At 38.5% G+C, this 14873-nt stretch overlaps 1 protein-coding gene across 2 annotated transcripts; it reads right to left on the bottom strand.

The window, feature by feature from the left end:
• Nucleotides 1-4567: 4567 nt before the first annotated feature.
• LOC140340337 (probable crossover junction endonuclease EME2) lies at nucleotides 4568-12974 on the bottom strand. 2 transcript variants are annotated; one of them, XM_072425458.1, is made up of 9 exons: nucleotides 12844-12974; nucleotides 11496-12502; nucleotides 11079-11215; nucleotides 8780-8872; nucleotides 7757-7869; nucleotides 7533-7635; nucleotides 7178-7293; nucleotides 5385-5574; nucleotides 4568-4946 (listed from the first exon to the last, which is right to left on the bottom strand). In XM_072425458.1, the coding sequence occupies exons 2-9, from the start codon at nucleotides 12397-12399 to the stop codon at nucleotides 4719-4721; spliced, it is 1884 nt and encodes a 627-aa protein (XP_072281559.1). In that variant the 5' UTR covers nucleotides 12400-12502; nucleotides 12844-12974; the 3' UTR covers nucleotides 4568-4718. The 2 variants fall into 2 exon arrangements, with proteins under 2 accessions (XP_072281559.1, XP_072281550.1); XM_072425449.1 differs by lacking the exon at nucleotides 12844-12974 and having other exon boundaries at nucleotides 11496-12770.
• Nucleotides 12975-14873: the final 1899 nt, after the last annotated feature.

The raw sequence follows: 14873 nt of genomic DNA on the forward strand, positions 1-14873 counted from the left end.
TGACTTCATTATATAGGGCTTTACATTCCATTCCATTTCCCTACCTTTACCCTAGTTAGGCACCATTCAGCTGTTTATATGTGGAAGAACAGGAAACTCGCATACAACCCATAACAACACATATAACAATAGGAGTGCACATACTGCCATAATACTCATTTCCATTTGAGGTAAGCCTGGGTACCAGCTTAACATATAATCATTACACTAACAGCTGATTATATGTAAGCACTGCTGATTTTAAATTTATATATTATAGTTACAGGCAGATGTATTCAGCAGAATAAATACATTTAAATACCTATAATTACTTGTATTAGAGATTAAACATTCGTAAAAAATGAATGTTCCTTTTAATTAAAAGGCAAGGTGATGGCAGCTAAAATAAGAAACAACTCTAGAAATAAAAAAATATCCAGTCCATTGCCTGTCCCTTCTACAATAAAAAATCCTTACCTGCCTGGTCAAATTTTTTTTAAATACACTCACCTTTCCCTGTGTCTGGGTTTGATCTTTGATCACATTGGAGTTTTTTCAGTCCCGTGGGGGAAGATGGGATGCGCTAGGTATTCCAGCTTCCTATGCAGCTCAGTGAGCTTTGGCAGAAGAGAACAGCAATCAGGCAGGTATGTTTTGTTGCAGAAGGGACATTGTCAGTGCCTTTTGCAATAAAGCCCAACCTGATCCCAAATTTTGAAAGTGGAACTTTAGTTGCGCTTCAACAGCACAGCTGGACTTCCTGTGATTACAGCTCTGAAGGATTTTCTTTATTAACATCAACTGGATGTGTTAGTGGCAAAAAGAGCAGGGTTACTGATGCCCAGAACAAGATACCCCTGCAGCTTCAACAGTAAATACAAAGTCACCAATGGACTAAAGTACCCTCAAAGAAGTCAACCATCACTTTCCTATACACTTAAAGCTAAAATCTAAAGTAGCTAAGGAAAATATTTTATTTTTTTTCAATTTCAGCAGTCCCTCTCCCCAATGCAAGGGTTAATAGCTCATTTTATCTGGAAGATAATGCTTTCAGCATGAAATTTAACACAAAGTTATTTAAACAGAAGTGTATTTCCACTGTATACTTTGCTGTTTGCCCAGAGCTCGTTTTTAGCAGTGAATTGCAAACTCAGGCCCTCTTACTTAACCCTTAATCTGTTTTTTAACATTCCCCTACAAGATAACGAACAGTTAGGTATTGATGTGAATCTTTAACACATAAAAGCCTTCCTACTCCAACATATAACCTCTAGCCACGTATGTGCTTTAATATGTAGCTTTTAATGTGCTGGTATTCCGTAGACATGGATAAATTTACAGATAAATTGGTTTCATAGCAGCTACCATTCTCAATGTATCTGCTTGGTGAAGCTGTTTTTTTATTTTCTTTACCTTATTTTGTGATCATTTATTTCAGTGTATTACAATGTTTATTTGTCCAACTAATGTGATTAAGAACATGTACGCTGATATTCATTGTCAATAAATACATGTGTACTAGCTGTCAATCTCAAAACTGAGAATGGCACCTGCTATTGAACCAATGTACCTGTATGTCTGCCCATGTAGATTGTAATACAGAGACACAAGGCAGGTTGTGCAGAAAATTGACCTAACGCGCTCCATGTGGTAAAGATGTAGGACACTGAAAGGAACCGGAATGTATGAGATACTGCATGTACATAAGTAAAGTCGAAGTGTGTACTGTTATTCATGTGTAAGGTAAAATTAAGATGGCGGATACTGCCAATAGAGTCATTGGACCTTACTTGTAGGTCACATAGGGCAGAACTAAAGTTCCAATCAAAATTTGTAATCTTGTAATTTGTAATTTTTGGGTGCACATTTGGGTGATCTGTTTAAAAAGTTTTAGTCACCAAAAAAAAAATCAAGCACACCTTTACATACAATGTACAGTTGTGGACAGGAAATTTCGTTTTAGTTTGGGTAAAGTGTTTGAAAAAGCAATTTTTATCACCTTTGGTAAAAGAAAAAATAAATTCAAATACACACATACAAATATTCATACATTTCTAGTAAGCCAATATGTTGATCTTTAGCAACAACTTCTAAAAAGCCATGTCTGGCACTGTTGTGCATTCCCCCACAAGTACACACTTTTTGATTTTGTAAATGTATTCCCCATCATAGATGCATGATGAGTGTGGTCCACAGCAATGGAACTTACCCATAAAAAACCCTAATTTTAATAAACCTGATGTGTTTCACAAGTGACAAGAAAGCATCTCTATTGCATGCAAATTATGGCCATTGGTCATACCAAGTCCTTGACTATCATTTGCTTCTACTCAAACATATAGTCGTTTTTCAATTTACATCAATTAGGTTTATGTACCAACAACCACACAGTACATTATAGTTATATATGGTCAACTACCTATATCTTTGTTACCTTACAATTTTTTAACAAACAGCCTATTCAATTACAATCTATGTACTTCTGTTTTCATCGCTAATTACATTTTTGACATTGTTACCTACATTATACAATGTAACTGTAATTTAATTGAATGTTACCTTATCACACATTGAATTACAAATGATTGTATGTCTCTACCTCCCCTGAGGATGTCAAAACAGCGTAATGCATCAGAAACTTGGATGATCCTATCAAATTAATCTGTCCCTTTCGATCACAATTGCACATTATATTTTAGTTTTACTAAAAGTATAGTATAGTATAACCGCTGACCAATATACAGTATCACTATGTATGTGAATCTATAGGTAAATATATTTTTTTTCTATTGCCCTCTTGTCTATCTTTTGTTTTAGATCTATGAATAATCTTAGGGGCTGGCACCAACATACTCGTACAAAGGGAATGTCTACCCTTCTTCTTTTTTGTGGCAATTGGTCTACCTTGGACAGCCACTATTTAACTGAGTCTTCACTTCTGGCATTAAAGATGCCTGGGCTTGAGCTAATATGCTTTTTACCTAATGGCCAAGTGCTGCCTGTGGGTGCTCACTGCAGCTAGGCCTGACTGCTGTGGACCGGAAATAATCTTTGCAAAACATCTGTTAGATGCTCTGCCATAGGTAGGTGATGGAGCTGTGCCAGGTAAGAGATGCATCACTGCTGCCACCAGGAACAGCTCTGTATTGTTTTTTTCATCTGTATTGCTTTTCATCTAACCCATGGTATGCTATTTTAGTGTAGCCCCAAAGAAACTAATGAAATGATGGGAAACTATAGAGCCCATTATAATACTAAAAAAAACTTTCATTTATGTTGGTCCTTTAGGAATCCAGCAAAACAAATCAATGGAAGATGTACAAAAAGCTGGTGGACACACAACACTGGAAGCAAAGGTTCTGGGATGCACTAGGATTTAACAGAAAAACCTCATGCTTAACGGGTGTAGCTACAAACCACAACACCCAAAAACAAAATTTGTAAGGGTCATCTCTAGCATTAGTAGCATGATTTTGAGTGTGTAGTAAGCCACTTACAAAATGCACCACAGTAAAACCTGCTGTGGGTAGAATTACTCTGAGGAGCTTGTCATGTATTGAGAAACTGCCTTGAAAAAATGAAGGCACCCTGCTCTAGAGGGGAAGAAAGAGGGACCCTGGAGAAAGTTAAGCTTTGATCATATTTGCAGGTATTTGTTTAGTGTTTATGCACTCCACCACACAATGTGTCTAAATAAGCTTTACATATGGACGGCAAAGTTCATACCTATGCAATTAGAGGGGGCACATTTGAAAAATCGAAATGTGCAGCATTCTGCGAGAGCCGATAATAGATTATGGCACATCTAGGTGTTTATCTGCCTGTGTTATGTCAAGCACTAGTTAGTTCTGCCTAGCTCAGTTCCTTAAAGTGCAATTCACACAACCCTTCTTCCTACACATACACCATTGTTGTTGAGGGGATCGATTAAAAAATGTCTATGGGTTGGCCTGCCATCAGTCTGGAAGGAGTTATAGGGCAATTTGCAACCAATTTGAAGTCCAAAATTTTAAAGCCAGAAAACATTTAACAATCTTCCCAGATGTCCCAGACCATACAATGCTCTGAGAAATTACAAAAAACTAAAGAGATTCATTTCACACTCTACACGCCTCAGTTATCATTTTCAAAGTTAAAGTTTATGACAATATAACTTGATTTTTTTCCTTATGACTCATGATTCTGTTACAAGAAATTTGGATGAAGGGACAATTAATTTATTGGTATTATTATTGAGTAGCTTATGGCTCAAAAAAATATGTTGCTCTAGTATGCAGGGAATTATGCTAACAGATCACATTTTCTGTGTAATGCAAGACAAATAAGGCAAGTCTCATACCTCCACATTGTGGTAATGCACAGTAATACAAATTACAGAATTCAGTGTGCTCCTGTGCTATTTCTTTCAAAAGAAAGAAAAAAAGGTACAATTTTAATACTGCTGTGGTGCCTTGAAAATCTATTCAAAATGAACAAGGCATAATATGTTAAGAGCTGTGTGCTGCAGACCAATAGGATGATAACTAGGTCTATATGTCAGTGGACAGCTGCCCAGTATGGTCTAAATTTACTATGAACCTTTCCATAGTAGGTGCCTCACCTATTGAGAACAAGTGAATTTCTTCTATTACAGTGCTTGGAAATTTAGTTTTATTATAAATTATATTTATTATAAATAGTTTACTGCCAAATAACATTTGGTTTGAGAAAAAAAAAAAAAAAACACCAGGGAATATTTTCTAGTTTAGGTCCAACACCAGCTCTGGATTGGTTGATGTCATGAACAGCCAGATGCGTCGTGACAAATCAGGACCAATACGCCTTTCTCTTGCTTGGTCTTGATTATTGGCTTGTGTGACTTCATCATCTGGGTCACCCATATCTTCTGCTGTACCTGCAGCACGTGGTATCCTCAAGTTACTTAGAAGAGACAGTCTCTCTTTATCACTATTACATGCTACATATGCCTGGGGACAGAGAAAGAAGGTGAAAAAGATGAAAATGTATGTTTTTTGTAAGTAGATTTACACAGTTCCTTCACACAGGACAATCTTGATTAGGATTGGAGACGGCCTATATTTTCTGTTTGGCAGAATAACTTTCACTTCCTTCCGTCCGACCTTCTCCCTGTGACTTGACAATATAAGCAGCATTCTGATGAGCTCATATGTTTTATGCTATCTGCATACTCTTTGCAGTGCAGCTCAAATAACTGCTTGTGCTGCCTCTCCCTCCTAAATGTATTACTGACTGTCATTTCTTTTATACATGCTTGTTTATTCTTAGTCAGTTTTGTAAAAGTGATCAATAGTCTCTGTGGTATACATTGTTCTGTTAGCCACCCCTTTAGTGAAAAAAACATCTACAGACCTCAGGCAGAAAACAATATTACACAGGTAACTTACCTGCATGAGGAGTTGTGGGGAAGGATAAACCTCTGTTATAGCTGCAGCCATTGCTGGACTAACTCTGTTGAACTGCTGAATCTGTCTCCTCCAGGCCAATGGTAAACCTGTGAGTGATCCTTTGGGTCCCCAACCTCGCCAAGTGCTTGCTGAGGTACAGAATGAATAGCTCTGAGGTTCCCAATTCAACCTGCAGACATGGACAGCATGTTGTTCAGAGAGGTTCACCTAGCTGCACCATCACTTGTAAGTTGTTGGGTCCCAATAACATTTTCAGCTAAGAAATAATATCGTTTCTACTTATGAGAAGAGATCAGAAGTCAGCTGTCACTGCATCCAAAAAATTAACAACAGGAATCTGAACTTCATTAATACTGCAGGCAACAAAAATAAAGTGTCTCAATGGCAGATGAAAACATGTCAAAAAAGGACCGGAAGATGTCAAATGCCAAGACAGTGTTTAAGTATACATTATGACTTTTGTCACACATAAAAACTTTCAAACACAGTAAATGTACAGTTAGGTCCATAAATTTTTGGACAGAGACAACTTTTTGGGAAGATTTTGTTGTGAATAGACAACATGGGGTCAAAGGAGCTCTCCATGCAGGTGAAACAAGCCATCCTTAAGCTGCAAAAACAGAAAAAACAATCCGAGAAATTGCTACAACATTAGGAGTGGCAAAATCTACAGTTTGGTACATCATGAGAAAGAAACAAAGCACTGAAGAAACGAAAGACAACAGTGGTGGATGATCGCAGAATCATTTCCATGGTGAAGAGAAACCCCTTCACAACAGCCAACCAAGTGAACAACACTCTCCAGGAAGTAGGCGTATCGATATCCAAGTCTACCATAAAGAGAAGACTGCATGAAAGTAAATACAGAGGGTGCACTGCAAGGTGCAAGCCACTCATAAGCCTCAAGAATAGAAAGGCTAGATTGAACTTTGCTCAAAAACATCTAAAAAAAGCCAGCACAGTTCTGGAAAAACATTCTTTGGACAGATGAAACCAAGATGAACCTTTACCAGAATGATGGCAAGAAAAAAGTATGGAGAAGGTGCGGAACAGCTCATGATCAAAAGGAAACCACATCATCTGTAAAACATGGCGGAGGCAGTGTGATGGCTTGGGCGTGCATGGCTGCCAGTGGCGCTGGGACATTAGTGTTTATCGATGATGTGACACAGGACAGAAGCAGCCAAAAGAATTCTGAGGTGTTCAGAAACATACTGTCTGCTCAAATCCAGCTGTGGGCAAATTGATTGGGAGGCGTTTCATAATACAGATGGACAATGACCCAAAACATACAGCCAAAGCAACCCAGGAGTTTATTAAAGCAAAGAAGTGGAAAATTTGTGAATGGCCAAGTCAGTCACCTGATCTGAACCCAATTGAGCATGCATTTCACTTGTTGAAGACTAAACTTCGGACAGAAAAGCCCACAAACAAACAGAAACTGAAAGCCGCTGCAGTAAAAGCCTGGCAGAGCATTAAAAAGGAGGAAACCCAGCATCTGGTGATGTCCATGAGTTCAAGACTACAGGCTGTCATTGCCAGCAAAGGGTTTTCAACCAAGTATTAGAAATGAACATTTTATTTTCAGCTTTTTAATTTGTCCAATTACTTTTGAGCCCCTAAAATAAAGTGATTGTGTAAAAAAAAATTAAAAAAAAGCTTTCGTTCCTTACATTTTTATCTTTTTGGTCAACCCACTGAATTAAAGCTGAAACTCTGCAGTTCATAAATATTTATGGACCTAACTGTATATATTTTTATTATACACTTACCGGAAAGGGCGCTGAGCTATACTCTTGGTCATAAAACATATATGTTGTCCTAGTTCTCTCCATGTATCCAGGAATAATACTTCTGTCTCATGGTACAGCTGTAAATAGACAAGGGCCTGCCTCCCCCAAAACAGAAAAACAGTTATTAGGGAAGTGCTATCACACAAACAATTTAGTTGTATCTTGCAAATGGAACCTTCAAATGTTACAAACATCAGTTTCACTTCTGCCTATCCCAGCTGTCCAATATTCAGGATTCTGCACCACTATACCATATATATATATATATATATATATATATAAAATATATATATATGTTAATAAGGAAGATGAATATTTAGTGTTAAGTCCTTACCTCATCTATTTGTTGCCTAGTCAGATGACTTTCCTGCTGTTCATCATAGAAGTGTCTTGGCTCCAGAGAGTGTCTCTCCATCTTTTGTGACAGTCTTTGATATCTGATGAAAAGAAAAGAAATACACTGCAAAAGCTCAGTCAGCTAACTTTAACCACATCAGTGGTTTAAGCATAAAAGGAAAGTTTTCAATAATGAAGATTGTAATCTGTATTCCTATTTACCTTCTATAATCATGAAGCCCCAAAACAGCCAATGTCATTTTCTTTCCAGGGTATTTTCTGTCCATTGCAAACGCAGAGGATAGAGTCTCCCAAGTCTTTGAGTTTTCTAGAGCCTGGAATGGACAGAGATCAGGTACTTTATATCTTTATGTCAGAATATTCATTGATGTATATGTAAACATCAGCAATTACGGTAACCTCTCCAATTAGCTTTCTTTCAGTTCGTAAAACATACCACTGAAAGTGGTTTCAAAGTCCATAAAATACCTGTTGATGCTGACAGAAATCTTGCTAACTGGTAAATTTGTGTACAATGAAGCCACCATATCTCATAAATGGTTAGCTGCAATACAGACCATACATTTTAATATTTAAATTTGTGTTTTGCTTAGGATGTTGGGGGTATGATTTATTGTATTTTTTTTCAGAAAATATCAGAAGAAATATTATAATATATTTCTCAGACATATTTGGAACATATACAGCAAGTTCTCAAATTAACACCTCTGCAAATCTGGTTAGCATAAGATATACAGGAAGGTAGGACAAGGGAGCAGCACCCAGTTGTGCTCTCCTCCACAGAAATGCATAGCGGTTGTTCCTGATCCATTGCTCATTAGTTCATTGAGCAACGTTGGGGAGCGACTGTTCATCTCGGACGATGGTCATGTGTTTACGAAGCTTTACATTCTTGCAAATAATATTACGTTTTAGATCTATAGGACCATAGCCAACCATCCTCGGTTTGGCTATCTGTATACTTCTGTATATTATTTCCTTTGTACCTTAAACTACTTTCATGTGTGATCTCATAAAAATTCAGAAATATGCAAAAAAAAATGTTACTAGTTTCAGTATTTCGGAGGTATAAAAAAAAAAGGACAAATTCTGGAAACACATTTCTTACAACTACTCTGAACAAATACAATTATCACATAAAGACATCAAGCCACATATACTGAGCTACATGCCCCATAGGTAGCTATAACCTTGTGGCCAAACCTTTGCCTTCCCACATTTTACCTCACTATAACAGGAAACCCTCTTAAGGAAATCTCTGGGCTCCACCAGTATCAACATTTGATCCTCTTCACCTTTACACAGTTCCAGACCGTCCTAGAAAATAAAAGAACAAAGAATGGAATATTGATAAATAATTTTGTCTTTTGAGGTCTTCGGTTTTCAACCGATTAGGTCATTAGTGAAACATTCTTGGCCTGCTTTTACAAGTTTTCTAGTTTGTAGAGGGCTACTGTATGGTAATATCAGATTCTGATCAAACTTTAAGGAGTCACTCTGATGAATACAAAACTGTCTCTGTGTTATCCTATTTCATTATGTAATAGCAACAAAGGAGGGGCCCTCATAATTGAAAGGTGTGATAAAGACCCTAAATGAACTTTTTACTCAGTCAGAGATTATAAAAGCTGCCATGTCAAAACCAGTTCCAAAATATCCATCTTGGTTGGTGTTCTGATTCTCTGCCTTGAATACCTTCTGATTCACTAACCCAAAATGGGTATACAGCTCAGGTGTCACACAGTTTCTGGTTTGTATTTGATGCTACTTAATCAGAGAGATCAGTTTTACATCTCTGAAATTAGCATTTTTTAAAATTAATTCAGCATTGGCAGCTTACAGCGTTATCTTTTGAATTAATTAATACTATGGGTCAGGACACATCTTGCACAAGCACGTTTACTGTTACTTGTTAGGGCTGCACCCCCTGGCAGGTGATGTGGGATCACCTGGGGTGCGGAGTATAAGTATCTCCGGGTCTTCGCACGAGCACCGCGCAAGGGATGATGGGCCCATGACCCTAATGGCCCCCGGAATACTTCACTGAGGGCTGAACACCAGGTCGTGGCCCCCAGGCTCTCCCCACCAGGTGCGAGTGGGACAGTGGGCTTTAGTGTAGAGATGCACAGATTAGGTACTCAGTTGGTTGACAGCAAGAGGTATGGTCCAGGCAGACTGACGGTCACGGCAGACGGCAGACAAGTGTACACCAGGTAAAAGCACAGGTCAGAAATCCAAAGGGCACGAAATTGAAGAAAGCGACTGAGCAACTCACAGGTAACAAGGGTCTGAGCATCCAGCAACCAGAGCCTGAAATCAGGGAAGTATAAAAAAAAAGGCTAGCAGCCAATAGCAGGGCAAGGTTGGAACCAGGAACTACTTTGCTCATTGGCTGTGCTCATTTCCTGAAAGTGCACCGAATGCTAAAATAAAAAGGCACATCTTTGCACAGCTAAAGGAAGGCTGAGGATGCTAAGGGCTTCTGGACAGATGATCTCCGGCAGAGTGGTAACTTTACTATTACACACACCCAAACAAACGCACTGCAGCCATGGATGATCAATAGAGTGCATTTAAACATGATGTAGGTGCTCGAAGATCCAACAATGATAAAATGCTTCATTTCACTATTTTCTTTTTTCAAAAATGGTAATTGTTTATAATGCACAGGGCTTTTAAAGGCAGTACCTTGGGTTTACACATACTTATATGATAAACTCAAAAAAAAAAAGTCTAGAAAAGTCCACAGAATGCATTTATTCTATTTGCGCACTCAATATTGTAATTATTTTTTTTTTTTTTTTTTTTTAATCAAGAGCTTTCTTAGTTCTTCCTAAACTTTGAGGTCAGAAAGCAGGCTGTTAAACTCTCCTCTCTGACAGTCTGCTTTCTCCTACTATGAGCAGGCAAATTGTTAGCATATGAGAAAGGAAGCACAACTAGGAAGCTGGTTGGCTTCCCCTTCTCCTAGACTGTTGTATAGGGGGTGGCAAAAGGCTGACAAAAGGTCACATTTCAGTACATGTACTGATATCCAATAAATACAGAGATGACTAATCAGAGCATTGTGTATTGAAATTAGAAACACTCTACTGATCATTGACTCAAAGTAATGAAGTCTTCCAGTTAGCATACTAACAAAACCTAGCATTTCTAAAGAAGACCTTACCAATGGCAGCTCCCACAGGATCTAGTATTGGAGAACAGGAAGATCTCCCGACATATTTATGAACTCTGTTTCAACTCCAACTATATTCTCCAAAATCTCAAATAGTAAACCCAACAAGGATAGAAGGGAGGTTAAGCCATTCACAATAGCCACTTTAGGTGAAAACCTATAAGTTGAGTAATGATCGCACCCAAAGGTCCTAAAGATATATATAAAAATAAAATTAAGTTTTTTGTATGTGCCGGAAAAATAAAATATTTTTTAGTTGACTAACCCTTTTACTTTTAAATTTTACATGGTTCACCACAAATAGGAGAAAAAATACTAATGTTGTCTGTTCCAAGCACAACTTACTACACAAGTCCAGTCAATGGGCAACTCTCTTCTCCAGGTGATGCTAAAAGGCACAGCATGTGGCTCTATGGAGTACTTGTAGCCAGCTGTTGTCAGGGTTTCCAGCAAATCTTCTGACGCTGCATCTTGGAGAAGACCTGTGCAATAAGAAATCAATAAAAATGTTGTGGACATACACGTGTGTTTTGTAAAGATGATTCAAAAGCAATATGTTATGTTAGCATGCACCAAAGGCCGTGTTTGTCATGACAATTCTCACCAGCTAGCAGATTCAGGTCCTGCTAAAAGCTGCAACGGTGTAAAAGATAATCTCACATAATAGCATACACCAAAGGAGCCAATTCTCATTGTGTTCCACCCCACCAGCTAACTGGTCCTTTCAAAGTTTAAACTTAGAAAAATGTGACATTTTCCTACCTGCGTCCACTTGGACAAGCATATATTTCCCACACTGATCTGGTCTCAGCAGTTTCAGTGCCTGTGCAGATTCTTTCCTTTTCTCCCGTTCCTCCTTCTCCAGAATCTTGAACCTTTCTTTCTCTTGGCGCTTTACTTCTTTCTCCCTTTTTCTTTCCTCAGCCTGTGCTCTGTCTGCTTCCACCTCCTCTGGGCTTTTCTTCTTTCTTGTTCTCCTGACTGGGCTAGGGGTGGTGGATTTAGGAGGAGGTAGGGATAAAGTAGATGTGATTAAAGCAGAGGGATGTCCATCACCCTCCTGAGCTTCACACAGCTCTGCTCTGTACGCCTCCACCTCCTCTGGGCTCTTCTTCCTTCTTGTTCTTCTGACTGGGCTAGGGGTAGCGGATTTAGGAGAAGGTAGGGATAAAGTAGATGAGGTTGGAGCAGAGAGATGTCCATCGCCCTCCTGAGCTTCACACAGCTCTGCCCTTTTTCTTTCCTTAGGCTCTGCTCTGTATGCCTCCACCTCCTCGGAGCTCTTCTTCTTTCTTGTTCTCCTGACTGGGCTAGGGGTAGCGGATTTAGGAGAAGGTAGGGATAAAGTAGATGTGATTGGAGCAGAGGGATGTCCATCACCAGCCTGAGTTTCACACAGCTCTGCAATTCCAGACTTTAGACCAGGTCCAGCCCAGCCATGTTGACCATCAGGCCCTCCTTGGTCACCACTCTCGTTGGGTTCTTTCTTTACATTTGAACCATCACCCAAGTCACACAATACTTTCACACATTTTATTTCTGCCTTGGATCCCTTGATGTCAGCTTTCACAATGCAATCTGATTCTTCGTCTTCTGAATCAGATATCTCCCACGTTTTGGCCCTTTTTCTCTGGGAAATAGCGTCTCTGACTTTCACCTGCTCCATCTTCAGAGACAACCACACCTGTACTGCTTTCTAGAAACAACACCATACACGACAAATGGGAAGGGCTGAACATCCAAATATAAAGAAATAAGGAATGGATTATCTGCAGGAAGAATAAATCAAATCATTTCAATGCTAAGCCTCAACAATACCATCAGTGACACAATATCAGTATCAGAGGCATACATTCTCTATATACTGCACATGTAACACACACACACACACACACACCTATATAAGTAACATATAAATAAATAGCATATACCAATATACCATATGACTATATATGTCATCTGATTGTAGTACAGCAGCAGTCAGTAATGGAAAAGAACTCCCTTCATAGAAATCACCTTATTTACAAGACTGTCGAGAAATAAATGTAAAGTAGAAGAATATAAACAATACATCATACACACACATCAGCTTTTCCCAACACTTCAGTACCTTAACAGTACAGCTAAATAATGTCAATATGTCATTTGAGGGACAGCTAGTGACATGGCTATAGACTTTGTACAGCGCTGCGTAATACGTTGGCGCTATATAAATACTGTGTAGTAATAGTAATATTTAATAATAACAATAATATTTGCCCAGCTCGACTGACCACTTACAAAGCCGGCTGACAGGTGGCGCTGTATGATTACATCACGGAGACGGTAGCGGCCATATTTGTTCTGGGCACATCTGTTACAAAATGAAATTGCATTGTTTTAAAGCAATACGTGTAACTGTTACCTTCTAAGCACACAAGTAATTAAAAATCTTAGATTTTATTTTATTATTGAAAGACTAATAAACGCCCCTGCGTTTAGAAGCTCTGCTGTATGGAAATCTGATCAGGTGACACAATTCACAGCTCGGTGAGGTCAACAACGTGCGACATTTATGGGGATAGTGTGTTGTTTGTATATTGTGGAAATATCCCCCCCCTTTACTAAGCTCTGGTCTTACTCATACACCCCCCGGTATGTAAACGTAACCCTTTCCTTCCTGGAGTCTTACCTTCTAACCTTGAGCTGAACCACTCCTGCCCAAAACCAGGGAGCAGCACTGTCACCTCCTCTGCTCTCCCTTATACAGGGCTGTTTATGTATTCATTTATGAAGCATGCAGAGGGCAAAACCCTTTTGTTTTATCACAGGTTCTTGTTGCAAACACAAATCTATACGGAGGGGGGCACATACAAAGTTATAAAAAAAAAACTCCCAATGAAAGCACACATGGAAAAGGCAACTATTAGAATACAATGGGGCAAGCTGCCATTAGTGTAGTGAGGAGTTCCCTTCAAACTAACCTGCCATGAAGTGGCTGCCAGTGCTGTCCTAACAAGCCATAGGCTGATCATACAATCCCTGCACAACCTCCATTAGATTTACAGATAACATGCCACACAGTCCTTTCTATTTGTATCATCATCTAATGTAAATTGTATAGTCAGCTATAGAAAGCACTGCATGGTCCAGGGGTACTGTGAGCCCAGACTGGAGTGAGTCTAGCCCTAGGAGTCTGGGCTTATGTGAAGGATGCTGGGGAAACTACCAAAGAATAGATAAGCACCGCAGCAAGAGCTGCCTTTGTGTTTTTGCACAGCTGAGCTAGTGATTTTTAAACATGTGAAAAAAGTGGAGTTGAGCTTTAATATTATTATTATTAATAATAATAATTATAATAATAAGGTAATATTCAAGGTCAATTTGTTGAAATTCAAATTTATTTCCTTTTGATCAGCAGTGCTTGTTTCTTTCAGAAGGGTTTTATAAATGCACCTGCAATTTTATTTTGGGACACAAGATGGCGCAATGGGATAAGATTACACTATATACAATATATTTAGTGTATTTCATGTCTACTAAATCCAGAAATGACATCAGTTTCAATTAATTGGCTCTAGTTCTTGTGATACAATAATCAGAATAGATGATTTTACCAACAACAAATGTTAACACAGCATATTTTTATCAATCTTTATTTACACAGATGTTTTCCATTTTATATTTTAAATGTAGCATTATTTTCATGAAACTTTTTATTTGCCTTCTTTTTATTCAATCACTTTCTCTTTTTACAGAAATATGAGTTCTTCAAGAAGAAGTTGTATAAATGACCCTAATGTATTTTGCTACACTTGTGGTGAATATTCTCAGCAAAAACAGAAAAGAAACATTACAGAATTTGTGAAACAAGCATATCTTGCATATTTTGCTATTAAACTGGGGCAGTAAGATAAGAATTGGGCTCCCCATATGGTATGCAAAACTTGTGTAGAGTGTCTACGTCAGTGGAAAAATGGAAAACTGAAAAGTTTGAAATTTGGTGTACCTTTGGTATGACAAGAGCCCAAAAATCATCATAATGACTGTTATTTTTGTGCTGTGACTGTAAAATGGGAGTACCCTGATTTGGAATCAGCAAGGCGACCTGTGCCGCATGGTGCTGATGTTCCCATACCAGTGTTCGGTACACTCCCTAAT

The sequence above is a fragment of the Pyxicephalus adspersus genome, chromosome 1, assembly GCF_032062135.1.
Source record: "Pyxicephalus adspersus chromosome 1, UCB_Pads_2.0, whole genome shotgun sequence".
In the NCBI taxonomy this organism is placed as follows: Eukaryota; Metazoa; Chordata; class Amphibia; order Anura; family Pyxicephalidae; genus Pyxicephalus; species Pyxicephalus adspersus.

What these genes read in the sequence shown, in the direction of transcription:
- LOC140340337 (XM_072425458.1), bottom strand. Translation starts at nt 12,399, where the DNA reads ATGGAGCAGGTGAAAGTCAGAGACGCTATTTCCCAGAGAAAAAGGGCC. An exon ending in GGGCTTCATGATTATAGAAG is followed by an intron (nt 7,636 to 7,756) that starts GTAAATAGGAAT and finishes TCTTTTCATCAG; the next exon opens with ATATCAAAGACTGTCACAAA. An exon ending in CCCCACAACTCCTCATGCAG is followed by an intron (nt 4,947 to 5,384) that starts GTAAGTTACCTG and finishes CTCTGTCCCCAG; the next exon opens with GCATATGTAGCATGTAATAG.